This window comes from Phyllostomus discolor, chromosome 13, assembly GCF_004126475.2.
Source record: "Phyllostomus discolor isolate MPI-MPIP mPhyDis1 chromosome 13, mPhyDis1.pri.v3, whole genome shotgun sequence".
NCBI lineage: Eukaryota > Metazoa > Chordata > Mammalia > Chiroptera > Phyllostomidae > Phyllostomus > Phyllostomus discolor.
The window spans coordinates 17,957,332-17,981,057 of record NC_040915.2 but is presented as its reverse complement, the minus strand read 5'-3'; the positions used below and the strand labels follow the sequence as shown (position 1 = coordinate 17,981,057).

Below are 23,726 nucleotides of genomic sequence, written 5' to 3'. Positions count from 1 at the left end.
GGAGTCCTGCGCCCAAGGAACCAGTAATGGCGGACAAGCCACTTACACTTTCTGAGCGCCTGTCACACCTGCAAAATAAAGGTTCCACCCAGACAACACGGGAAGTCCCCTTTCAGACCCGACAGCCTCATCTTGCAGGGACGAGGCTCAGCTCTGGCTCCCAGTCTGTGGCATTGGAAACACACAGGATGGGCATGAAGCCTGGAGCGTACACGAACACACCGTACACGGTCACGGACATTAAATAACAGGGCAAAAGAATCACCCGTTTCAAGACTTGGTAACCACTTTGTGAGGAAGGGCAGTCTCCTTCCATCTCTCCTACAGTGGTCTTAACGGGAGAAGGGGGAGGGAGGAGAGGACGGAGGCTGTCTTGTCAGAAGGGCCATGGAGACCCAGCCGGACCTCCTTGGCACTTACCTTAGCAAGGGACTGTCACTTAGCTAGCACCTGCAGCCTGGAATGACACTCCACGGCACCGGATGCCAAATAATGGGACACGCCACTCGAGAAAGCGCCACAGCAAAAGACAGTCCACCGAAACAGGATAATGGGAGTCCAAGACAGAGCACAACCAGAGGACGGGAGAAAGGACTCCTGCAAGAGCAAGGTCATGGGCGCAGAAGGAAACACCGACCCTGCGACGCGGCCTTCCGTCCATTCGGGAGTGAGAGTGAGGGCTGACTTAGGCCGGGCCTGTGCGGACGGAGCCCACGTGCTCAGCTCACTGATGCACCGCAGCTGGTCGGCGAGGCCCCGCGGATCGCTCCGCCAGCCTGGGCTTCACCTGCCATGTGCGGAGCCTGACAACCTGGAGGCGGAAGGAGAGGTCAGCTCCGGGAGACCTGAAGTAAGCCATGCTCAAGTGCCTGATGAGAAGCAGCTGTCTGCCCGGGTGTGGCATATAAGGGTACCGAGTCCAGCTCCCGAAAGGCTCCTCCGGAGATGAGCAGGCAGGTGCAGGGCGAGGCCCCAGCTCGGATTTCGTTCTCCAAGGAAGCCTTTGCCTGACTCTTCCTTACTGGTGCTCGGGTTGCTCCAGGTGCCCCTCGTCCGGGCATCATCAGCCAGGACGCTTGTAGTGTTGTCACTGACCTTTCTTGACTGGTTATCTCCTCAACTGAACTGTAGCTCCCCAAGGAAATGGACTCTCTACCACACTGGACTCCCAGGCGCTGTTGTGCGTGACAAAGAGGAAGGGGCTCAGGGCTTTGTATTCGGTGCCAAAGGGCTTGACATACACTTGCTCAGCTGAAACCTAGTCTCACAATCGCAGTGCTTAGGGGTCAGTAGCTCACAGCACCCTTACTGGGGCCAGATAGCAGACTGCTATGGATACCAACTCTGGGGGCGGACCCACGAGGGTCCCCTCCCAACTCTGTCATCTGCTGGCTGTGTGGTCTTCAGACCCACGGGCAGGCCTTTCAGCTCTCTGTGGCTTGATGTCGTCGCCTCTAGCAGGGTCATTAACAGTACCCTCTCTGTTTGTCCCAAGAACACTTAGCAGGGAGGGTGGCACTTAGAACTCACACAATCTATCATGGTATTACGGGTGTACCCCCTCTTATTGCACTCCACAGATGTTGCATCCTTTACAAATTGAAAGCCAAGACCCTCCACCAGCAAAAAGGTGACGACTCTCTGTGGCAATATGTTATTGCGGTGGCCTGGAATTGAACCCCATCTACCTCTGAGGCTTGCCTCTATCAGCCTCTATCAGTCACCCCTTCCTGGAGCTCAGGTATAGGGTAAACTTTGCCCAGCCCTGGTAAGAGGTCACACGCAGCTCTGCTTTGATCAGAAGCCACTTAAAAGCTTGGCTACCAATTTGCTTTGTCTGGGGTCTTTTGAAAATTAAGGAGGCTGAGGCTCCTGTAACTTGAAATTTAAAAAAAAAAAATGACTACAGCTGAGATTTGCCATTGTTTTATCAGTGCTTCTGAGTTTCCAGGAGCTACCTGTTGCCATTATCACTATGGGCCGTGTCCCTATCAGGAGCAGCAGCCTGGGACCCAGCCGAGGCATTTGGGGTGGTGGCTGTCCCGTTGCTGGGGTCTTAGTGTGAGTGTGGGGGCCCACGTCTGAGCCAGGGACGCCGGGCGTCAAGGGCAGCAAATTCTGAGTCCCAGCGTTCCACGCCTCCCCTTCTCCCTGCAGCCCTCATCTGCCCTCCCTTCCTACCCAGCACTGTCCTTTGGGGCTTGGTCCTTCTAAGCTACACTCTCTCCCTGGTTCCATCATTTTTTTTTTCAATCAGTCTCAGAACAGAATACTCCCTCTACTGAAGGGCTGCTCAGCATTCTAAGAGCAAAGGGATGTGCGGTAACCTACACCAGCTCCGCTGAATCAAACTCCCGGGGTGATTCTGGTGCCTAAGTTTCCAGGATGTGGTGTTTACTGAATTACAGACTGCAGTCAAGATTTCAGAAATAGCTGGTTGAAAATAATTGCCTTGACTGGCTCTGCTGACCCCCCAGGAACCTAACCCACTTACATGTTATGCTCTCCTCATTTATCATTTATGGGCATATTGGTTTTTTTCTCCATGGGGCTGACACTTTGATATTAGACTTGCTAATGAGCAGCAACCATGTGCCCCTGCTGCCTGTCCTTCAGTGCAGTCCATGGATTTTCCGTGCAGCTGAGAAGAGCTTAGCAGTTGACCTCCTTCCACATTCTGCTCTCAGAAAATAGGCAAGGGGACGGTCCAGCGGTGGTGTTTGACACTGAAGACAGTGTATTTCCTTCCTATGCAAAACAGCCAAGGCGAAAAAGACAAAAAGGCTGACCCCTGGAAGGAGGTAGGATGGAAAAGGCGATTCTGGCAGCCACCTTTGCAGCCTCCAACTCCAGCACCATGAACGTGTCCCTTGCTCACCTCCACTTTGCTGGAGGGTACCTACCCTCTGACTCCAAGGACTGGAGGACTGTGGTCCCAGCTCTCTTGGTGGCTGTCTGCCTGGTGGGCTTCGTGGGGAACCTGTGCGTGATTGGCATCCTTCTTCACAGCGCCTGGAAAGGAAAGCCGTCCCTGATCCACTCCCTGATTCTGAACCTCAGCCTGGCGGACCTCTCTCTCCTGCTGTTTTCTGCACCTCTTCGAGCTACAGCATACTCCAGAGGTGTTTGGGATCTAGGCTGGTTTGTCTGCAAATCCTCCGACTGGTTCATCCACACGTGCATGGCAGCCAAGAGCCTGACCATCGTTGCAGTGGCCAAAGGATGCTTCATGTATGCAAGTGACCCGGCCAAGCAAGTAAGTATCCCCAGCTGTACCATCTGGTCAGTGCTGGTGGCCATCTGGGCTGTGGCTAGCCTGCTGTCCCTGCCAGAATGCTTCTTTAGCACCACCAGGCTTCACGCAGGTGTGGAAATGTGCCTTGTGGACGTGCCCACCGTGGCCGAAGAGCTCATGTCAATGTTTGGGAAGCTCTACCCTCTCCTAGTATTTTGCCTCCCGTTCCTCTTCGCCAGCTTTTATTTCTGGAGAGCTTATGGCCAGTGTCAAAAACGAGGAACTAAGACTCAAAATCTTAGAAACCAGAGGCGCTCGAAGCAGCTCACAGGGATGCTGGTGAGCATCGCCGTCACCTCTGCTGTGCTGTGGCTCCCTGGGTGGGTAGCGTGGCTGTGGGTGTGGCACCTGAGGGCCGGAGGCCTGGCCCCACCACAAGGTTTCGTAGCCCTGTCTCAAGTCCTGACGTTCTCCATCTCCTCAGCAAATCCTCTCATTTTTCTAGCGATGTCGGAGGAGTCCAAGGACGTCTTGAAAGACTTATGGAAATGGATGATAACCAAAAAGCATCTGGCTGTCTCCGAGTCCCAGGAAGCACCAGCTGGTCCCTCAGAGGTCTTTCCCGACCACGTGCCCTCCCCCGAGTCCCCAGTATCCATCCCAGAAAGAGAGGGAAGTGGGAAGGCAGAGATCCCCGTCCTCCCCGACGTAGAGCAGTTTTGGCACGAGAGGGACACGGCCCCTTGTGTGCAAGACAATGACCCTGTTCCCTGGGAACACGAAGATCAAGAGACAGGAGGGTGTGCTAAGTAATTAAGTTTCAGAGCAAAACAAATTGTGATTATTGTTATTGTATTGCTGCTTATCAAATGTGGCTGACGTTATCATGTACAACAAAATCATTCCCTTTAGGAGTTACAAAACTTGCTTCAGAGCCTGCATTTTCAAAATGTGCAATTTGGTAAGTAGAATGTCACATCAGGAGCAGTGATTGTGTTTCAGAATTAAAACCAGGCTGCCCAAAGGGCTGCGCTATATGTTCGTGCCACAGGCACTCAAGCCGGGCTAGTCCGTCCTTGTTCACAGTGGCTGTTCCATGGGCTGCTCTTTGCCCTGTATGTACCGGCTGGAGTGGAGCTTATTGTCAGAAGCTGAACCCTCTTACCTTTAGCTTCTTCCTGAGCCTGCTAGCCTTGACTTTATCTATCAAACTTTATTCCACATAACCAAAGCTCAAAATCTATGTCCACACAATGAGGTTATTTGTTTAAAGATTTTAATTATTTTTAGAGAGGGGGAGGGAAGGAGAGAAACATTAGTGTGTGGTTGCCTCTCGTGCGCCCCCTACTGGGGACCCTGGCATGTGCCCAGGCATGGCTGAAACCCAGGCATGTGCCTGACCAGAAATTGAACCCGTGACCCCCTGGTTCACAGGCTGGCTTTCAATCTACTGAGTCACATCAGCCAGGGCTGAGGTTTTTTATCTTTAACATAGTAATGAATACATTTCAATTGAGCCATCTTCTTTTGCTTAAAATAAGTAAATTGACTTGATGAAAATCTCCACAGAATGTGTAGGACTGAAGATGGCAGAATAAGAAATATCACCTTATTCTAGTTCTGGGCTAATTTCAAATCACAGCTTATTTGGGCCAAGTTTTAGTAAATTCAAACTTTGCCTTATGCCGAAAGCTGCTTCACTGAGCTCTTTAATGCCACCTCAGTGAGTCTTCAGTTTCTAAGGATCTGAGCAGCTTACCATGCGTGACATTCTCTATTCTGACATGGAAAGAGAACCTAAAAAACTACCCTTCTGTCTCCTGTGTTTGGGAGAACTGTGTTTGGGGAAGAGCTGTGTTCAGCTCTCCCACAAGCTGAAATGAGTCTGCTCCTCCCAGTATCTCCTTTCTCTCAAGATAAACTATAACCTATGGCTAATGATACAGGCATTCATTACCGAAGGCAAACATCAAATATAATTAATTACAAAAGGGGGATACAAATGAACTTTCTTGTTAGGTAGCATTAAATGTAACCTTAACGTTGAACTTGAACCCCACTCAACTTTTAAAAGCCCTCAGAGGTTTGAGGTTTTAAGTGATACAATTACAAGTAGCAAGAGAAAAAGGGGGATGGGCAATGTAGAAAGGGAAGCAATAAAATCCAATTCTGTGTTCCTAAACATATTACCAGTATAACTTGAATAGGCAGTAACTGTTCATTTTATAGCAAGTTAAAGCACCTCCCATAAACATGATTATGATATATTTCTTTCCCTGTAACATATAATAAGGACATTTATCCATGGTTCTCAATTACTCTGCAGTGGAACTTCTGAGGTATTTTCACTGAAGGATTCTCTCAGGGGAGAAAAATTGTCTTTAAGGCAAGTGATGAATAATTTAAAATATAAAATTGCTGTGGATGGAATTTTTAAAAAAATGTTCAGTCTGGATGTTAGGGTTTTTATTTTTACAAATGGTCATGGTTTGTTTAACACAGAAGATAGGGGCTGTTTTAACTCAGTTCATTACAAATTTTATTCTGAGGCTCACATGATCACATAAAGTACAATTTAACCGGAGTATCCAAAATACTGTTTTTGTGATAAGATAGTTGTTACACAAAGGGATTACCTTTAACACCTGTCTGTGATGAACTATTTGAATTAAAGGTTTTTATGTATATTACATATAGTAAATGTAGGATGCAAGATTCCAGTGTTTGATCTCTTAACTTACAAACAAATAAAAACTGTTTCGCTTCAGACAGTTTTGGAGAAGTCAAGTCTGTCTTGAATGCTCCTTTCAAAATCATCGTTTGGCACAAGGAGGCTTTGTGCGGAGGTCCCGGAAACTGACTCATTGATTTGTCAAGTGTCTGCTGATAAGCAGCAAATCAAGACGCAGGACTGAAACAGTGTAATTTCAACAACCCTTTCATTAAAAGCTGGATGCACAGAGTCACAACCTGATCTCCTAAAGAAATCTGCATGAAAAGAGTGTGATCTGCAACTTGCATGAGCCATCAACCCCAAATACTTTGTAGTAACAGCAGGAAACCCGGAATCTCCAAACCATTTTCTCCCCACGTCTCTACTGCGAGCAAGGGAATGCCGTGAACGGGCACACGGCACCACGTGGGACTCAAAAGAACCGACTGCTCCAGAAGCTCCCCCTTTGCGAGACAGTCATGTTTCTGTGACAGTTGTGTTCCTTTTGTCAAACACTTCCATTTCACTCCTCATAAGACGTAAGAATCATTCAATGAATTTATATAAATAAACTTTAAAAACAGAGAAGGGGGAAAAGAAGGAAACAACCCTGCTGACTAGCAGTTGTACAGGTTAAGGCCTTAGTGAAGCAATCACGTCCAGGTCACCCCATACAGAGTTCACCCGAGTTCTGAGGCATATCGCGTATTTAAGCTGAGCACTCAGTAACAGAGATGTGAACGTGTTTGTGTATGTGGGTGGTGTGTATCTGTGCACGTGACAGATCTGGTGGTATTCCCTCTTTTTAGGTTTTGTTACAATCACAATTTGTGTAAGATTAACAGAGAAAATAGACTATCCTATTGACATTTATTTTTCTAAACATTTTCTTTATGGGGTACTGAAACTAGAAACCTATGAAGGAATGAAATAGAAGGATCTTTCTAAACTGGGGAGGTAAAGCTACAAAGAACAACTGGGGATTAAAGGGTAAGTTCCACGGCACGGTGTGCATGACACCTCGAAAGGATGCCAAAACAAAGAAAGCAGCATTAACTGTCAGTGTTAATGTAAAAGGCAAAAACAAGAAAACAAAAAACAGCTAAGAGACTGAGCACCAAAATGGTTCTTTACACATCCCATCCCTTTTGTACTGCAAATAATTTAGTCCAGTCAAGCCTTTCAAAACTATGTGATATTCAAGACTTAAAGTCAACTTTTTTTTTGTACCAAATTACATTTGCTGCTGCTTCTAAGAACAGGTTTAAAAGAAGTTTTTATAAACTATGTAGCATAATCATATACAATCCACATATATAAAAAGGGTTGGTTTATTGTAGTTCAAATACATAAACTGAACATTCAAACATCTTAAAATTAAACTTTAGAAACAAAAGTTTAACATTCAAACAGGAGTATAGTTTACAGGGAACACCCAGAAAGGTAATCTGCTGTCTAATCCAGAATATTGATAGAGATCACTGAACAGTGAGCATGTTTAACCAGCAGTTCTCTCTTCTGGCCAACATGTTAAATTATGACTGTGGTTCCACACCTGAGAAGAAATTACTAAATAAATCTTCTCTTATGCTAAACAAGACTTGGCCTACAATTCAGAGGGGATAATCAAAGCACGTAAGTGAACAAATAAAACTAAAGTGTTCTTTACAGACAAAGGTAAAAGTATGTCCATTATAATAATCTTAACCTCTGGAAGAAAAGAATTCAATTTTCAGTGTTTTCTCTTTTACCCGCTTTAAAAAACAAAATCAAAACAAACCAAACCCCAACTTAGGTTTTCTTGGAGTCTGTGGTATATTTGTATCTTGCAAGTTCAAACCACAAATGCTCCTATGTCTTCAATGTATAACACTGCTAGAAAGAATGTCACCAAAAGTCACTGACTTCCACACCTCATAAAAGGATGATTTTTAGCTTCAAGATTGGAGACTTACTAGAGACAGCCTACATTTGAGTATGTATGTCAGTCATGCCACACAAAGAAAAGCATAAATATTTCCAAGTGTTCTCTGTCAGCAACTGTTCACGAATGCTCCTCCTCCTGTTCAGCAGATGGTTTTGCAATAGTTTGACTAATGCACATACATGTAAAAACCTGAAAGTTGGCTCATGCAAGCATTTTGAATGAATAGATACCCCTGTGGCAGAGTGTGCAGAATTATTTCGTTGACCGTCTGGTGGGCTCGGACGCAGTGGGAGGCGGGGGAGGGCCCCGGCGGTCGAGGTCATCCACGTAGGCCACGATCAGTTTCCGCCTCTCCTCTGGCACACAGTCTAGTACCAGATACCGTTTGTCGTTCTGCAAAATTTTCTCTACGTCTTTCAGGTGCTGATCAGATTCCTGGATGAGCTTTTTGGATCTGAAATAAGAAAAGAAGTCCAAGAATTACTGACTGCTGTTCATAGGTCTTTCAGTTATGAGCTGGAAATGTCCATCTAGTTCCTAATTGTGTTTCCATTTTTTTTTTTAAGAAAAATTTCACTGCAGTGGTCACCTTTGTAAGTCACCTCAGCAAAGACTCCAAGGAGTGAAAGGGCCTCAGAAGCTGCATTACCCTCCCGCCCCTACTGGTGGTCCCTCCAGATCAGGGCTGAGGGTGGGTGGGTAAATCTTGCCCGTGCTGTACCTGTTCTGTGGATGAACAGAGGACTTCAGTCTGCGGGGCTGCCAATCCCAGCATCTTTCACAAGCTTTCACTTTCACATCTTTCACTAAATTAACTATAAAAATGTAGAAAGAAGTCTTACTTCACATCTAATTTAAAAGCCCAAGCTGATGCAAAACATTAAGGATCCTGACCAAAAAATCCAATGACAAAATACCTAAAAACCACACCCTCAGCACTATCTATCCTCCCGTGCACATACCCTTCATTAAGATGTTTCAGATTTCTCTTTTAAGGAAGAAATGCTGGAGCACGAAACAACCACGGTTTCCTGCGCAGATTACTAACAACGCCAGACTGTTCTAACACCAGATCGTTGGGGCTGGGGGCACTCTGGGCATGCTACAGAGAAATCTGGTTCTAAAGCTCTGATCTTATGATTTAAGTGTTTTTAAAGTATCCAGCAAACTGCTTTCCTCTGAGAAAAAATGTTTTTACTGAGCTTAAATAAGACGATTTCAAGCCTGAGAATGGTTCAGCAACACTGAATAGTCTTCAGAGGAGTCAAAGATAATTGAAGGATTATCTAGAGTAGTGCAGGATTATTTTAAAAGTCTCTGCATGAAATACAATTCTTATATAGTTGGGGGACTCCTGAAAAAGCAGTGAAGTAAAAATAAAAGTCTGTTTTAAAAAGTGAATGGATGGGTAACACAAAATAAGAATCGACATCTGGGCCCTTTCTTTAAAAAAAAAAAAAAAAAAGTAAGGCAGAGATGGGCTGGCTGTCTTTGGCCTTTGATAATAGTTGGCTGCTTCTTATTCTTAAAAATTAATAATGTCAACATGTGTGTGAATGCATAGTATGCTCTGGCCGTTAGAGTGAGGACTAGTAAAGACAACAACTGCCGACATGGAACGTTTCACGGCACACACCTATATGTTATAAATTTGGTCTCTTTCAAAAGCGTCCTGAAGTCGGCTTTGGCAGTGATGTACTTGTCTCTGATGTATTCTTCAAACTCCCTTTGTTTTTTCTGCAAAAAAAAAAAAAAAAAATCCAAAAAACAACAGTAAGATTAGAGGGAAAAAGGCAATAAGGTACATTTATTTTCTAGTAATTGTTAGGGAAGAAACTCTCTGGGCTAAAAAAAAAGGAGACTTTATTATCAATTCTAAACAATCAGAAAAGTTAGAAACTGGGACTGGATCTCTCAGCTCAGTCCACCACGCTACCCAGCCTCGTACACTCTGTGGTCCACACATATGTCTAAAATACAACTTAATAAGAATAGCAGATCTAGGGGTTTCTGGGCTCTGCTAGAGAAACCAACCAGGAAAAGAGAATGATGGGATACAAGGGACTGTAGTAAACTACACTTTCTGACACCATTCACTGTTTCATTCACTAACAGTCTGATTCCTACACAGGAGTCAGAGAGCACCAGAACAGGGTTCAGCTCACAAACCTCAGGTAACTGAGGTTCCTCTACTCCAAGGTCTTAGGAACACGTAAGAACCAGAGATCACATTACGGTGTTCTACAAGTGCAGCTTAAGTCAGGCGCTTTGATAACTGCCTGCCTGAATATGTCTATCTAGTGGATCCTGGCTATAACATAAATTAAAACTATGTCTTCATTGACTCTCTAAAATCCCAAACACAGGTTAAGTTTAACCCCAAAGATTTTCATTTATTTTTAGAGAGGGAGGAAAGGTAGAAGAAAGAGAGGGAGAGAAACATCAATGTGCAGTTGCCTCTGGCGTGGCCCCACCTGGAGACCTGGCCTGCAACCCAGGCATGTGCCCTGACTGGGAATCGAACCGGTGACCCTTTGGTTTGCAGGCTGGCACTCAATCCACTGAGCCACACCAGCCGGGACAGATTAATTTTTAAACATTTTTAAAATTAATTTTAAAGAGAGAGTAAGGCAGGGAGAGAGAAACATCAATTTGTTGTTCTTATTTATGCATTCCATTGGTTGCTTCTTGCATGTGTCCTGACTGGGGATTGAACCCACTACCTTGATGTATTGGGAAAATGCTCTAACCAACTGAGATACCTAGCCAGGGCCCCAAGGATTAATTTTTTAAAGTTTCCATTGTGCTATGCTGTCCTGTTAATATATTGTGCAAGAAAAGAAAAAATATAAACTTAAAACTCAGATTTATTTTTCATACACTTGAAGGTTATTCACATAAAACCATCAGCTTAGTTGTGGTCAGTATACTAGTGATACTAAATAAGCACCTAATTAATATTTATAAAGTCAGTCTCTCTCTCTCTCTCTCTCACACACACACACACACACACACACACACACCCCCTCAGGACAAAATCGTCTTACCCTGTCACTGGAGGAGAACTTAATGCACCGAGGATCTTCCTTAATGATTTTTTTTACTTCTTTCCATGTGGATGTTAAGGTAATCTTTGAAAAGACAAGGTGATAAAAAGCATGAACACAGCACACTTTAACCCAGGGGCTGAACTGCAGCACACATGGTATGTAACATTACACACTGACCCTCAGTCTCCTGGAATGTCAAGCCTAAGTGGACTAGTTGGGGACAGGGAAGCAGCTTTAACGCAGTTTGTTTGTGCTGGATTCCACAAGAGTTATTTTCATGGCCATACTTTCAAAGTAGCCTAAGACAATCACCTGCAAACCCTGTATCTCTAGGTGCAAAGTCCTAACTTTGGAAGAAATCAGCACCAAAAGAGAGCAGGTAAACAGGAGCAAACCCTGGACAACAGAGTGCACATAATGACAAATAAGGGGCTCTGCACCAAATTGAAAATGGAGCAAAAGAAGGAATTTAATAAATTTAGTATATAAGGAGTGACTGATGATTGATCACACATGCTAAGGACATTCTGAATAGTAGCCACAGGAGCAGATATGAACTTGAAAACCACAAAAAGAAATAAACTTTAAATAGTAAGTACATCATCGACATTTTACTAGAAGTGTCATAACCCATGAATTCCAATAATGGAGCTAAAGACTAAGACACTAAAAATCACGCTAATGTTTACCTTTTGGAATTATTAACAAAGATTCATCTAGATTAAAATAAGAGACTCTTACTGCAGAAGTCTCGTCCAGAAGTTGCCTAAAGTGCTCCCTCTTCTTTTTGGTAAGTGCTTCGATGTGCTCGTTAAAGAGCTTCTCCTTCTCCTCTCTTTCCAGCAGGGACCCAGACTCCCAGCGGTGATCCTTCCGCAGAGTCCTCCGCGTGTCGGACCACGACACATCTGAAGAACGCACCTGAAACAGAGAGCCGTGTCTATCACCAGATTTATGTTTCCATGCTTCAACATTGAAAGGCTTATTTGTTTAGGAATGATACATTTAATAAAAGAAGTTTTTAGTGACTTCACCTTAGTTAAGCAGTTAATAAGCAGTCACCAAAAATCCGCTCCTTAAAGCCAGAAATCATTTCTCAGAGTGCACCCAGCCTATTGAGTATATGTTCAGAGGTGATGAAGGATGAAGAGAAGATAACTTCCACCAACCGTGGTCTCTAATCACTTTAATAGTACTCAGGTACTCTATTTAACACCTTACCCACTTCTACTACAAGAGATGGATACAAATCAAACAAGAAATACATGGCTTACTGTAGCACCAAGCAGCACGTGCGCACGAGCACAGACACACACACACACCCCCCACTCAATAAATCCTGAGCTCAAATAGGGGCTTATCAACTACAATATATACTGGAAGTGACATTTCCAAGTATAGGCAAGAATTGACGTGGTTAAGGAGACCAGAAACAGACAACCAGACAGGTTTACTGGTTCACCAACCAGAAGAAAGGTAAGCTGCATTGTTGGTAACGGCATTAGCAGTTAAGTCACTGCTGCCAATGCTAAGAAATGTGAGGATGAATAGAAAAGCAAGAAAAAGGAAAAATACAAAAACATTTATTTAATCAGTATTTATGAAGCATCTAAATACGTGTCAGGTAAATACTGTGCTTGGCACTGGGAATACAAAGCAAGTCCTCCCTTCCAAGGGCTCGGTTTTTTAGGGAAGACAGGCACTGTACGCCAGCAGCTGCAATGACATTAGTAAGTACTGCAGAGATACACGCTGAACACAAGGGTAATAAAAGCAACGGTGAGATCAGATCTGCCCAATGGGCTGGGATCGGTCTCACAGACAAGACGTTTGAGTTTGCTGTCGGAGAATGAGGAAGTTTGCAACTGTGGTGGGAAGTTTAAAAGCACTGTAGCTGAGGGACTAGAAGGAGCAACAGCAGGATTCTTTAAATGGAAGTATGGTTCATTAAAGGTTAAGTTCGGCGAGGCTAGAGACTAATTAGGGGACAAGAGAGGAAACCAAAGTAGGTAAGGTAATACGAAGGCAGGAGAGTCAAGGAATGAACAGTCTTTTATATCACGCTAAGGAGACTGAAGGCAAAATGTGGGCCTAAGCATAAGCGTAAGGAGAACCTTAACCTTCTGCGAGCACTGGGGAGAGTCACAAAATCAGATCTGCCTTTTACAAAGATTCCTGTGATTGCAGTAAAGATGAATCTGAGCCCTGGCTGGTGTGGCTCAGTGAACTGAGTGCCGCCTGCAAATCAAAGAGTTGCTGGTTCAATTCCTGGTCAAGGCATGTGCCTGGGTTGTGGGCCAGGTCCCCAGGAGGGGGCGCATGAGAGGCAATCACACATTGATGTTTCTCTCCTTCCCCTCTCTCTAAAATTAAATAAATAAAATCTTTATAAATGAAAGGGGGGGGAGGAAGGAAGGAAGGAAGGAAGGGCGCGCGCACATGCGGGAGGGAGGGAAGGAGGGAGGGAAAGATAGATGGATTTCGGAGATGCAGAGGCAGAGAGGGAAATGAGGAAACGAGTCCATCTGTCCAGAGAAGAGAGAGGAAACTGAAAACTGATGAGAAGAAGCAAGGGAAGAAATCTAAAGACCTGACAGAAGTGATTTGAAAAGTCCCACTGACAGAAAGAAAAGAAACAGTAGGAAAGATGGCAACAAGAAAGGGGAAAAAATAAGCAGAACAGTCTGGGACATTCACTGTAGGGACAACGCACCCTACATACCTCAACACCTGCAGGTAATACGGAACTATTTTCAAGAAAATCCCAGGTTATCTCCTGGGAGCAGCACACCTCTAGTCCTACATCTCATACCATCTCCATGCGCACTAAGTGGCCATCACAGTGATGACCCCAAACCATCAACAAAAAGGCAAGTTAGGTCCAGAACACTCTGTTTCTTACTATGGCCTGTTGTGTGTATAATAATTTAGGGTGACTTCCATCAAAATAAAAATAGAGCTTCAACACTGAAAGACTAGGACTTTTCATATATACAAAACATTAACTTCTGAAAATGTTAAACACCTACTAGGGAGTTGCCTATTTCAACAGGGATAATACAAAGTACTCAGTTTTAATATACTTTATAAATAAACAAACTGTACCACTCAATTTAAAGAATACTAAGATGTCCACCAGGAGATAATGAAATAGATCTCTAACACCCAGGACTCGGCAGCAAAGACAGTAGAAGAGTTCTGCATATATACCATGTCAGACAGAAGGGCTTTGAAATTCTGGATTGCTTCTTCCCGCTTGTGCTGCTCCCTTTCTCGGTCTATTTCTTTCGTCTGTTCTGATCGAGCCTTCTGAACCTCTCTTTCTCGTTCTCGAAGGCTGGCCTCAATGCGGGCTTGTCTTTCAAGCTCCTTTTCTTTTTCTGAATCTAAATTCTGTAAAAGTGAAATTATGTTATGCTTTTTACCAATTGCATCACAATGTTTCCATAATAAAACTCAGTTTGCCAAATACAAAATTTCAAACCTACTTTTTACCAAGAAGACTATATATCTAAACACTGCACCTCCTTTTCAGATCAACTACTAGAGATTCCCATATTAAGAATATCAGTAAGAAAATTCCCAAACCTCCCACCAAACCCACAAGCAGCAATAAATGCCTTTCTAATGCAATTAAGGATTTTATTCTTTCATGGTTCCAGTACAAGTAAACACAATGGTTACCTTGGCTATTTTTTCGATGTACTGTTTGAAAAGGTCTTCTCTCATTGATGAACTATCCACTGCTTTGTACCTTGGATCACTTTCTACTTTGTCTTTTACTTTGCTCCATCGAGACTGACTATCCAGGTGATGATTAGATAATAGTTCAAAGAAATCTGATTTAATCTACATTTCAAAACAGAATGAAGGAAAAACAATGAGAAATTCTCATATCTAAATGCTTACAACTAAAAACAAAGTTCACTTGCCTCAAAAATGAACATAACTTTTTAAGCACACTTAAATAAGAATAAATTCTAGTAACAGTATTAGAATTGCTCTTTCATGAGAAATATAAAAATCAACATACATATGGGCTATCACTTAAAATATATACCAAATTCTAGACAAATCATACTCTCCAATGAAATTATTCAGATATATAAAAAACGTTTATGTTGTCTGTAACATATGATCTCAGAACTACCATGTTTTCATAAGGAATATAAATTTGCATTTATTTTTAGCTAAAACCCAGCTTATAAACTGATAGTAAAGTCTTTTAATATAAAGCTAGTAAGAATAATTTATTTAAAAAAGCAGATGAATAAAATTTTTGTTGAAATTAATAGGGGAATTTAGAAATAGTTGAGCACCAAGTCTTATTAACCATTATAAATCTGAAACTACTGTCAAATGTCTAAAAACAAAAAATAAATTTTTATATTTTAGTTTCAAAAAAGAGCAATGTGTTTATCCTTATATATAAGAAAATTACAGAATTTCTATCTTTGTCATAATTAATTACTAAAAAAACTACATTCAGATTTTCTGTACTTTTTAGTCATAAACACATTTGCCTTTACCAATACATAACTAAGAATATGTTAATGAAATAACATACATAACAACCGAAGTATCAAATTAGTAATATTATACCAGAAGCATTAAATAAGATTAATCCTTTAGTACCAACATATACAATACTTAGAAACCCTCTCCCAAAATGTATTTATAAAGTTTTTTTTTTAATAGGGAAAGGAAGGGATAAATGAAGCGTTTATTTTTGGCACTTTTGAGGAGCTGTTTTAAAGTTTAGTCTCATCTAAGTTTGTATTCCTCCCTGGGAAGACACCCAATTAGCCAAGTCATTTCTTCTGACCAAGTCAAGAGCCTCTTCTTCACGCAGAGATTAAAAATGCTGCCTTCCCTCCTCACCAAGGGAAAGAGAAATTAGGAACGGAATCAGAATTTAAAGTGTGTGCACACAAAATAAATGAATCATTCCTCCTGCCTATTCCAACCGTCTCATTTCATCCTATAACCTCATTTCTCCTATTGGAGGACTAAAAGGGAAGTCAATACCCTTTCTGGAAAACCCTTGTAAGGTTCCAGCAAACCGTTTCTACATTAGAGAATTTTTTAAAAGACAAAGAGCTAATCAGCTGTGGAGCTGCTCAACCTGGCTCTTGACTCTGTTTGGATTAGTGAGAAATACGCATAAACCCAGCATTTTCAGGCAGTGACAAAGAAACTACTTGATACAGTGGTGTAACGAATTTACTGTTCACCTTCTCTACCTTGTACCTGACAGATGAATACCCAATCCTAAACGCACATGGTAACTAGAAGGCAAAATTTATAAAATTCATACTAAATAAAAACTTGCAAGCTTTATCAAATAGGAATCTTCCCAAGCCATAGGAATTTATATCAACCAAATGATTTTCAAATATTACATACAAAACTTATAAAAATTATCGAAGTTCATAAAATGTGTGATGTATATAGTCAAAGTAAACTTTAAATAAAACTTTTTTACCAAATATGAAAGTACCTTACCATCTGGCCTATTTAATTTAATAGGGAGAAATAGTTTGCTTGGCCTTATGTACTATAACAAAAACACTTAAGTTGTTCAGCAAAAAATTTGAAAGAAGAAAATGTGTAACTTCAAATGTGCTGTTCCAAAAGGTAAATTATTTGAACCACAATTTTATAAAAACTGGTTATAATAAAATTTTAGTAAAAACTTTATGGAAGCTACTCTAGCAAATAAACAGTCTAGTAAAAATAGAGTTTTGCGGGTATTTTTTCATAAAATGGAAAATTACCAGTGAAGGCTACATGAAAATGCACCCTTTAGCCTGAAAATCCCCACTGAAAGGAAAAAAGAAAAAGGGATTTCACTGAAAGTCAATGTCCTTTACAGGCTTTGGATTCAGCAAGTAATTACCTTTGAACTTTTACTATGCAGCTACTGATTCCATTAGAGAATCACAAGAATAAGGAAAGGAACTCCAACATATCAGCATGATACTGGTACCAATCTTACTCTTCAATCATAAGGTTAACATGGGATTAAAGCAACAACAAAAAACATATACAACATACTTCATAAGATTATACAGAGGAAGTCATGAAGAATGTGATCAAACTTCATTAACCAAACACTATAATACATTTAAACCCTTAAAGATGTTTTATGCTTTCATGGTCTAGTTAATAACTGATTTTGCATTCTTTAAATTGGCTGAGAAAGTTTTACTTTTTCAAAAAATTTAGTAACAGCACAAAACCAAAGTTGTAATTTAAAGAATTAAAATTTTACAATCAAAAGAAAATAAAGCTGAATGTATTAGGGTTGATTTAGTTGTAATGTCTATTCAATTTCTTACTTTAACTGACACATTCTGGGCACAACTCTCATCAACTGCTATACCACATAAGAATATGATTTTGCACATTTCCTCTGAAAAGCATAATCAGTTTACACACACAAAAATGTTAATACTGAAATAATTCTGGAAAAATCTTTTGAGGCCAAATTTCAGGTATTTCTGACAAGTTATTTCATCTAACACTGCTGTTTTCTTCAATGAAAGAGGCTTTCTTCTCAACAAAAGTGGTATTACTTCCCTAACATTTAATAGAACTTGTAACAGTCTAACTTCCCAGAACAGGAGGCAATTTTAAGTGTCAAGAATGAATAGGCTTCAGAGGTGGTTCTTCTCCATCACCAAGCAAACAGGGACACTAAGGAGAGTGGCCGCCTGCGTTGATGGTCCACACCCACTGGTGCCACCACCCCCCGCCACCCCCGCCTGTGCCAGCCCCCTCAGCGGTGAGCTCCTCTCCGCTCCTGACACTGCTGCAAACGACATTTAGATCTCATTAATCTTTAATCGCTGACCTTTAATTCTGATAAGCAATAATTTATACATAAGATATGTTTACTAAAAGATTAAAAGTCACTAAAATGCTTTTAGAGGGCAAAAACGATAAAGAAGCTTTTGAAACTTAAATGTAACCACCTATAAAGAATCTTGAAATCTTAGCAGACACTTCGCTGGCTAGTGAACAGACAGGCCCAACAACCAGTTCTGGGTTTACCAGGCAGCTCAGTATTAATACAATTTAAAGCAAACCTATGTAGTTTAGTGAAGCTACTAAGATAAGCATTATGGAAGCAAAGAGGCAGAATATATACATATAAACAATTATAAAAATTAACTTAAAAGGCTAAACAGTAAACGTGGCTCCAGCTGTTTACACTCATGGATGATGCCAGAAACACAGCACCCGCTGAGTCCCTTCCCTCTCCCACTCCCATCAGTCCTACCACTGGAACCAAAACCATCTTACCTTCTCACCTCTGGTCTTCGAATCTTCTTTCTCTTTCTTCCGTGCAGCTGCCACAAATTCATTAAACAAGGCTTCTCGATCTTTCATCTTTTCAATTGCTTTGAATCTCGAGTCTTTAGCATGCTTGGCTGCAAATTCACTAAAAGTAGCTCTGTAACAAAATGGCAAGTGTGCTAGCTTTGGCAGAGCTATTTCTGCTTGCAGAAAGACATCGCAGTCATTTTTCCAGCAAGATTGTGTGCCAAAGAGACACAGTCCCAACCCCTGCTAAACAGCCAACAATGAGCTACAGAAAGGAGTCTAAAGGTAATGTGGTTAGAGATTTGTTCACTATCAGAATGGTGGTGGGAGGATCCACACACTGGAGAGCAAAAAATGCAATTTGCTTTAAGAGACTTAAAGAGATCATCTAGCTCTATCCTGAGATGCAGCCGAGTCCAGCTTCTACCTCTTATTGAATTTGCTCTTCTTCCATAAGCAACTACAAAACGGGACAAAATACATAAGGCACCTGAGTTCAAGCAGTAGACAACAAACAGGTAGAGTAAAACTGAGGTAAGCCACACTGCCCTTTGCCTTGGGACAATTTCCCAAGGTGCAGAGGACTAGTGTCCAAAGCAGAGCACAATGGTCTCAATGAGCTAGAAGCAGCAAAGATCAGAGTTTGGGTGCTAAAATGCTGGAGAAAGAAGCTATAGAAAGGGTGCCCAAGAAGGATGCCACATAGGATTCCCAATGAGTCCAGAGCAAGGCTGAGCTGTACAAAGGCAGAAAAAAGCCAGTCCCTGTACCATGTCGCTACATGGTTAGGAGCAAAGGAGAGACACTAGAGACTGAGGAGTGCTGGGGGGAGGGGGACAGTATTAGGACAACAAAGATCCAAGATCCACAAGGGAGACAAAGTTGGAAAGTTAAGAGAAATGCCCTCCAGTTTCTGAGATCCACACTAATAAAACATAAAATCAAACCTAAAATTACTGTGATGAGACAGTAATTGAAGAGTGAATTCACTCTTCAGATGAAGATGACAGACTTGAGTCTCTACCAATTATTCAATTTCCAATATTCAATTAAAAATAACTGAACATACAAAGAAACACATAATCCATAGAAAAAAGCTTAAAAACCAACAGGCATCAAACCCAAGGTACTCAGGTGTTGTTGTGGGCAAATACTTTAAAACTACTTAATTATATTGAAAAAATCAAAGAAAAAATGGTTCAAAGAACTGCAAACATGGTGAGTGAACAAATAGGCAGTCTGAGCAGATATGGAAAACATTAAAAAGAAACTGACACAATCACTTGATGGGCTTAACCCAAGAATAAAGAGAGTAAAGCATCAGTAACTAGAAGTTAGAGCAGTTAACAATTATCTAATCAAACGAGGACACAGACATCAATGTATACATCAAAAAAAGCTCAGCAAACACCAAGCAGCCCAAATACAAAGACAAGGTGTATGAGAACTAATGAGGGAAGACATAAAAAAAAAAAAAACTTTCCTTATGAATAAAAGCATTTATAAAACTTTCATACATTTGGATATATTTTAGTATTTGAGGCTTCTACTTTGTTTTATTTTTTATGATTTTTATTTTTTATTTATTTAGAGAGAGGGGAAAGAGAAAGAGGTGGAGAGAAACATCAATGAGTGGTTGCCCATCATGTGTCCCCAACTGGGGACCTGGCCTGCAACGCAGGCATGTGCCCTGACTGGGAATCCAACAGGTAACCCTTTGGTTTGCAGGCCCATGCTCAATCCACTGAGCTATACCAGCCAGGGCTGAGGCTTCTACTTTATATAATGATAATTCACTCATATAATAAACACTTCCATAGTTTTCAGAGGGGAAAAAATAAAGCAAATTATACAAGCTTTAATTATAAAGAAAAAACCGGCTGGTTAACTTCAGAATTTAAAACATCAACTGGAGATTAGGAGCACTGCTCACAGGTAACAATGGCTATTTTTAAGCTTTGCTAAACAAAGGCAGAGTCTAATAATCTTTTATATGCGACTGATACTACTCACAGTTTCTGATTTCATTACATGAATAATTTAAACAACAGGATATATCACAAAGCTGGTTTGAACAATGGATATGTAACCATAATGAAACTCTAAGGTAAAAGTGTATCCCACAAAAGGTACCATATGTAGTCCATTCAATCTGTTTTATTTTCATGATAAATCAAGCACCTTGCTTTCAAAATTTTAGGACAGAAAAAGCAACACTATGATTAAAAAAAAACCTTTTTAAAAATGTAAAAGTAACATGTAAAAATGTGAATTCAATTATTTTATACTTACATTACTTTTAATAGGTAAAATAATTAATATTTTACCAGAACAGACTAAAATGAAATTTTAGCATTAAGTTGCCATAGAGATGTTTTTATCTGACTCATCCTTTAACTCCAAAAAGTACTACATTATAAAAGACTTGAGTTTATGGTATAAAAATCCTTTTTGGGGGGAGGGTATAAGAGGGGGGTAGATATTGGTGGGTGGTAAAGAATTAGGAAAAATACAATGATCAGGAGTTGACTTGAAATTGTATTAAAAAAAAAAAAAAAGACAAAGAAGAGACAGACACTGAAGTTAAAGTAATTCTCCCCACCCATTCTTTCCCTTGGAATAAGTTCCAGTGCTTTACATCTATAAACTCTACTAAAGAGGCTCTGGCTCGTGTGGCTCAGTGGACTGAGTGCCGGCCTGCAAATCAAAGTGTCACTGGTTCAACTGCCAGTCAGGGCACATGCCTGGGTTGAGGGCCAGGTCCCCAGTTGTGGATATATGAGAGCCAACCACACATTAATGTTTCTCTCCATCTCTTTCTCTTTCCCTCTCTCTAAAAATAAATACAATCTTAAAAAAAAACAAAAAACAAAATACCCTCTACTATGGAGTTTCTGTGATGGTAGTCTTTTCACAATTCAAAAAGAAATTTAGATCAGTGGACAGTATTTTCTCAATTTTCAGTCATTTCTCCTTATTTTCCACTACTTACCAAAACTGGTTCTAATCTCTAGGCTAGCATTAAATGTATCGATACAGTAACACGTAACAGCACAATGCCCCAAACGCTAAGGCTTCTAGTTATGTGCCTGATGACTTTCTTTTCTGGAGTAAGCTGTGTAATTCAGATTGCTCTAACAAGTCGAGTTGCTCCAAAAGAACATCAGGATGGTACTGAGATACAGCAACACTTAATCTGTCAAATCCACAAAAGGAAAACACCTTCAGAGTCTCAATTCTTCCCAGATCCATGAAAGGGATAGTTTACATTTTGCTGAATCATTTGAAAATAAGATGTAGGCACCGTGAGACTTCATCTATAAATATTTCAGCGTGTATCTCCTGAGAGTAAATACTTCTCCACAACCACAACACTCAGGAAAAGCATACTAATTTTTTAATATCATGTAATAACAATCCATATTCAAATTTCCTCAACTGCCTCTAAAAATGCCCTTTACAACCCAGTGTCAACTACTGTCATCCATGAACTCAAACTCACTCTCTGGATTAAGAAAAAGCCCGAGCCCCACTGGTGAGTCTGAAAATCGATCACCCCTTGAAGACTAACTATGACATTCTTCATAGCCACAAATCCTCTGTTAGCTTTATTTTCTGAAATTTGTATTAATGCCACGGCAGGTTTCTCTTCATAGTTCAAACACAAAATTATAATACCAAAGATACTGTCTCAAGCAACATAGCTCCACTGACAAAAAGAACCGTTTAAAACAAGATGAACTTATAAAAAGTGTTACTTAACCCAGACTCCATGAGTCCCAACTATAGTTTTAGAAATTCTCCATGTTCTGGGGTGTTCACAACCACCTACTACTACAACTAAGGCAAAAATAAGAAAGTGATTCTCCTGCCCGGACCGCCTGTGTCATACTGGAGTTTGGCTGAAATCCCACATTCACGCGTGCAAGTTACTTAATTTGCTGTCTTACTTCCCTTCTCTGTAGAAGAGGTATGACACGGGCACCTAAATCACTGTGGCTGTTTTAAAGATTGAATGAGATAATATATGTGCCTGTGCACACACAAGCACTTGAAGATATATATACATATGCACCTAAAGTGCACACAAAAGAATACCCAATAACTGATGTTATTGTTATTATAATGCTAGGCACATAAGTTAAAATGTCTCATTTTCTTCAGCCCACTACATTATTCACTACATATTAATAATCAATTAAAAACACTGGATAAAACTATAACCCAGACACTTACAAAACTGCAAGGTCCTTCACCACTTCAATCAAAATAATATCCCTCCCTGCTCTGCAATTTATTATATGTAAAACTTTAACAAGATAGGGACAGCCTTTTCTATGATTTACCGGTTTCTAGGGATGAAAACTTGTTCCCACAGGAACACATTTAAAACAAAGGTCTCCTTCGGAAAAGCAGTGCCTCTCCCAGAGCACCAGGGATTCCTCCACAGGACACAGATCAGGGATGAAGATCAGAAAAGCAGAAATCAGTGATCGTATCCAAACCTCCAAAATAGCTCACATATATGCATATATACATTTACACATACACACATACATATACATGGATACACATTTTAAACTGACCTTAGGAGAAAACACACACATCGTTTGACAGTGGGCAGTAATGGACCACATACCTTGGATTAAATTTTGCTTCTTCCATCATTTTTTTGAAATCTTCCTTGGCTTGCATAATTTTGTTTTTCTTTTCCCTACGTTCTTCCTCTGCCCTGGTCTTTACATACTGATCAAATACCTGTCACAAAAATAAACCAATTTGACAAGTTAGTCATTCATAAAGGTAATTTAACTACCATACTATGGAATCTATAAAAAAATACTAACTCATCTCTGCCCAATCTATAATAAGAAAAGAATAGGCAACTCCATTATATGCAGATTATCTATAGCAATCTCACTTTAAAGCTCTCGTCGACAGTATTATAAAAGCATACAACCTTCTGCTTAGGCTTCCAGAATAGAAAAAAGTGAAAAGCCTCTTTAATTTTTATTTTTCCTGATTACATATTGAATACATTTATTTAAAAAATTTCAAGCAATTTAGAAATGTTTAAGAGAAATCACAATCCTATCAAATCCCTTCTAGAAAAAACATTAATAGTATGGAATCTACATTTAACTTTATTTCTCTGCTTCTCTTTAAGACATAATTTTCACCAAAATAACCGTGCTTTACATCTATTCTATTTTTCTCCACTTTTTATTTTTATTTTTATTTATTGAGAGGAAGAGGGGCAAAAGACAGACAGGCACACATTGTTTTTTTGTTATACCCATCTGTACATTCACTGGTTGATTCTTGTATGTGCCCTGACCAGGAATCAAACCTGCAACCTAGGCGTATCAGGATGACACTCTGACCGGATCAGCTACCTGGCCGGGGTTTCACACTTAATAATTTATAGTCAAAGCTAACTGAATATGCACATCTATTTCCTGCCTTCTACAA

At 40.8% G+C, this 23,726-nt stretch overlaps 2 protein-coding genes across 6 annotated transcripts in view; one reads left to right on the top strand and one right to left on the bottom strand.

The window, feature by feature from the left end:
- The first annotated feature begins 2,507 nt into the window (after positions 1–2,507).
- GPR151 (G protein-coupled receptor 151) lies at positions 2,508–7,818 on the top strand. Its single transcript, XM_028527160.2, has one exon. It carries the CDS (start codon positions 2,807–2,809, stop codon positions 4,046–4,048), a length of 1,242 nt encoding a protein of 413 aa, XP_028382961.1. The 5' UTR covers positions 2,508–2,806; the 3' UTR covers positions 4,049–7,818.
- The window catches only part of TCERG1 (transcription elongation regulator 1), a 59,079-nt gene continuing 42,614 nt past the window's right edge, over positions 7,262–23,726 (bottom strand). For 2 of the 5 annotated variants that reach the window (XM_028527158.2, XM_036014335.1), the window contains 8 exons: positions 22,894–23,012; positions 18,234–18,384; positions 14,610–14,774; positions 14,136–14,318; positions 11,667–11,846; positions 10,923–11,006; positions 9,512–9,612; positions 8,019–8,329 (listed from right to left, as the gene is read on the bottom strand). In XM_028527158.2, the coding sequence (XP_028382959.1) occupies positions 8,128–8,329; positions 9,512–9,612; positions 10,923–11,006; positions 11,667–11,846; positions 14,136–14,318; positions 14,610–14,774; positions 18,234–18,384; positions 22,894–23,012 (1,185 nt within the window). In that variant the 3' untranslated portion in view covers positions 8,019–8,127. Of the gene's footprint in view, positions 8,330–8,596; positions 8,691–9,511; positions 9,613–10,922; positions 11,007–11,666; positions 11,847–14,135; positions 14,319–14,609; positions 14,775–18,233; positions 18,385–22,893; positions 23,013–23,726 lie in introns of all 5 variants that reach the window. The other 3 variants (XR_004900497.1, XM_028527157.2, XM_028527159.2) reach the window with 3 other exon arrangements.

Coding starts and splice junctions, on each gene's coding strand:
- GPR151 (XM_028527160.2), top strand. CDS start 2,807: ATGGAAAAGGCGATTCTGGCAGCCACCTTTGCAGCCTCCAACTCCAGC.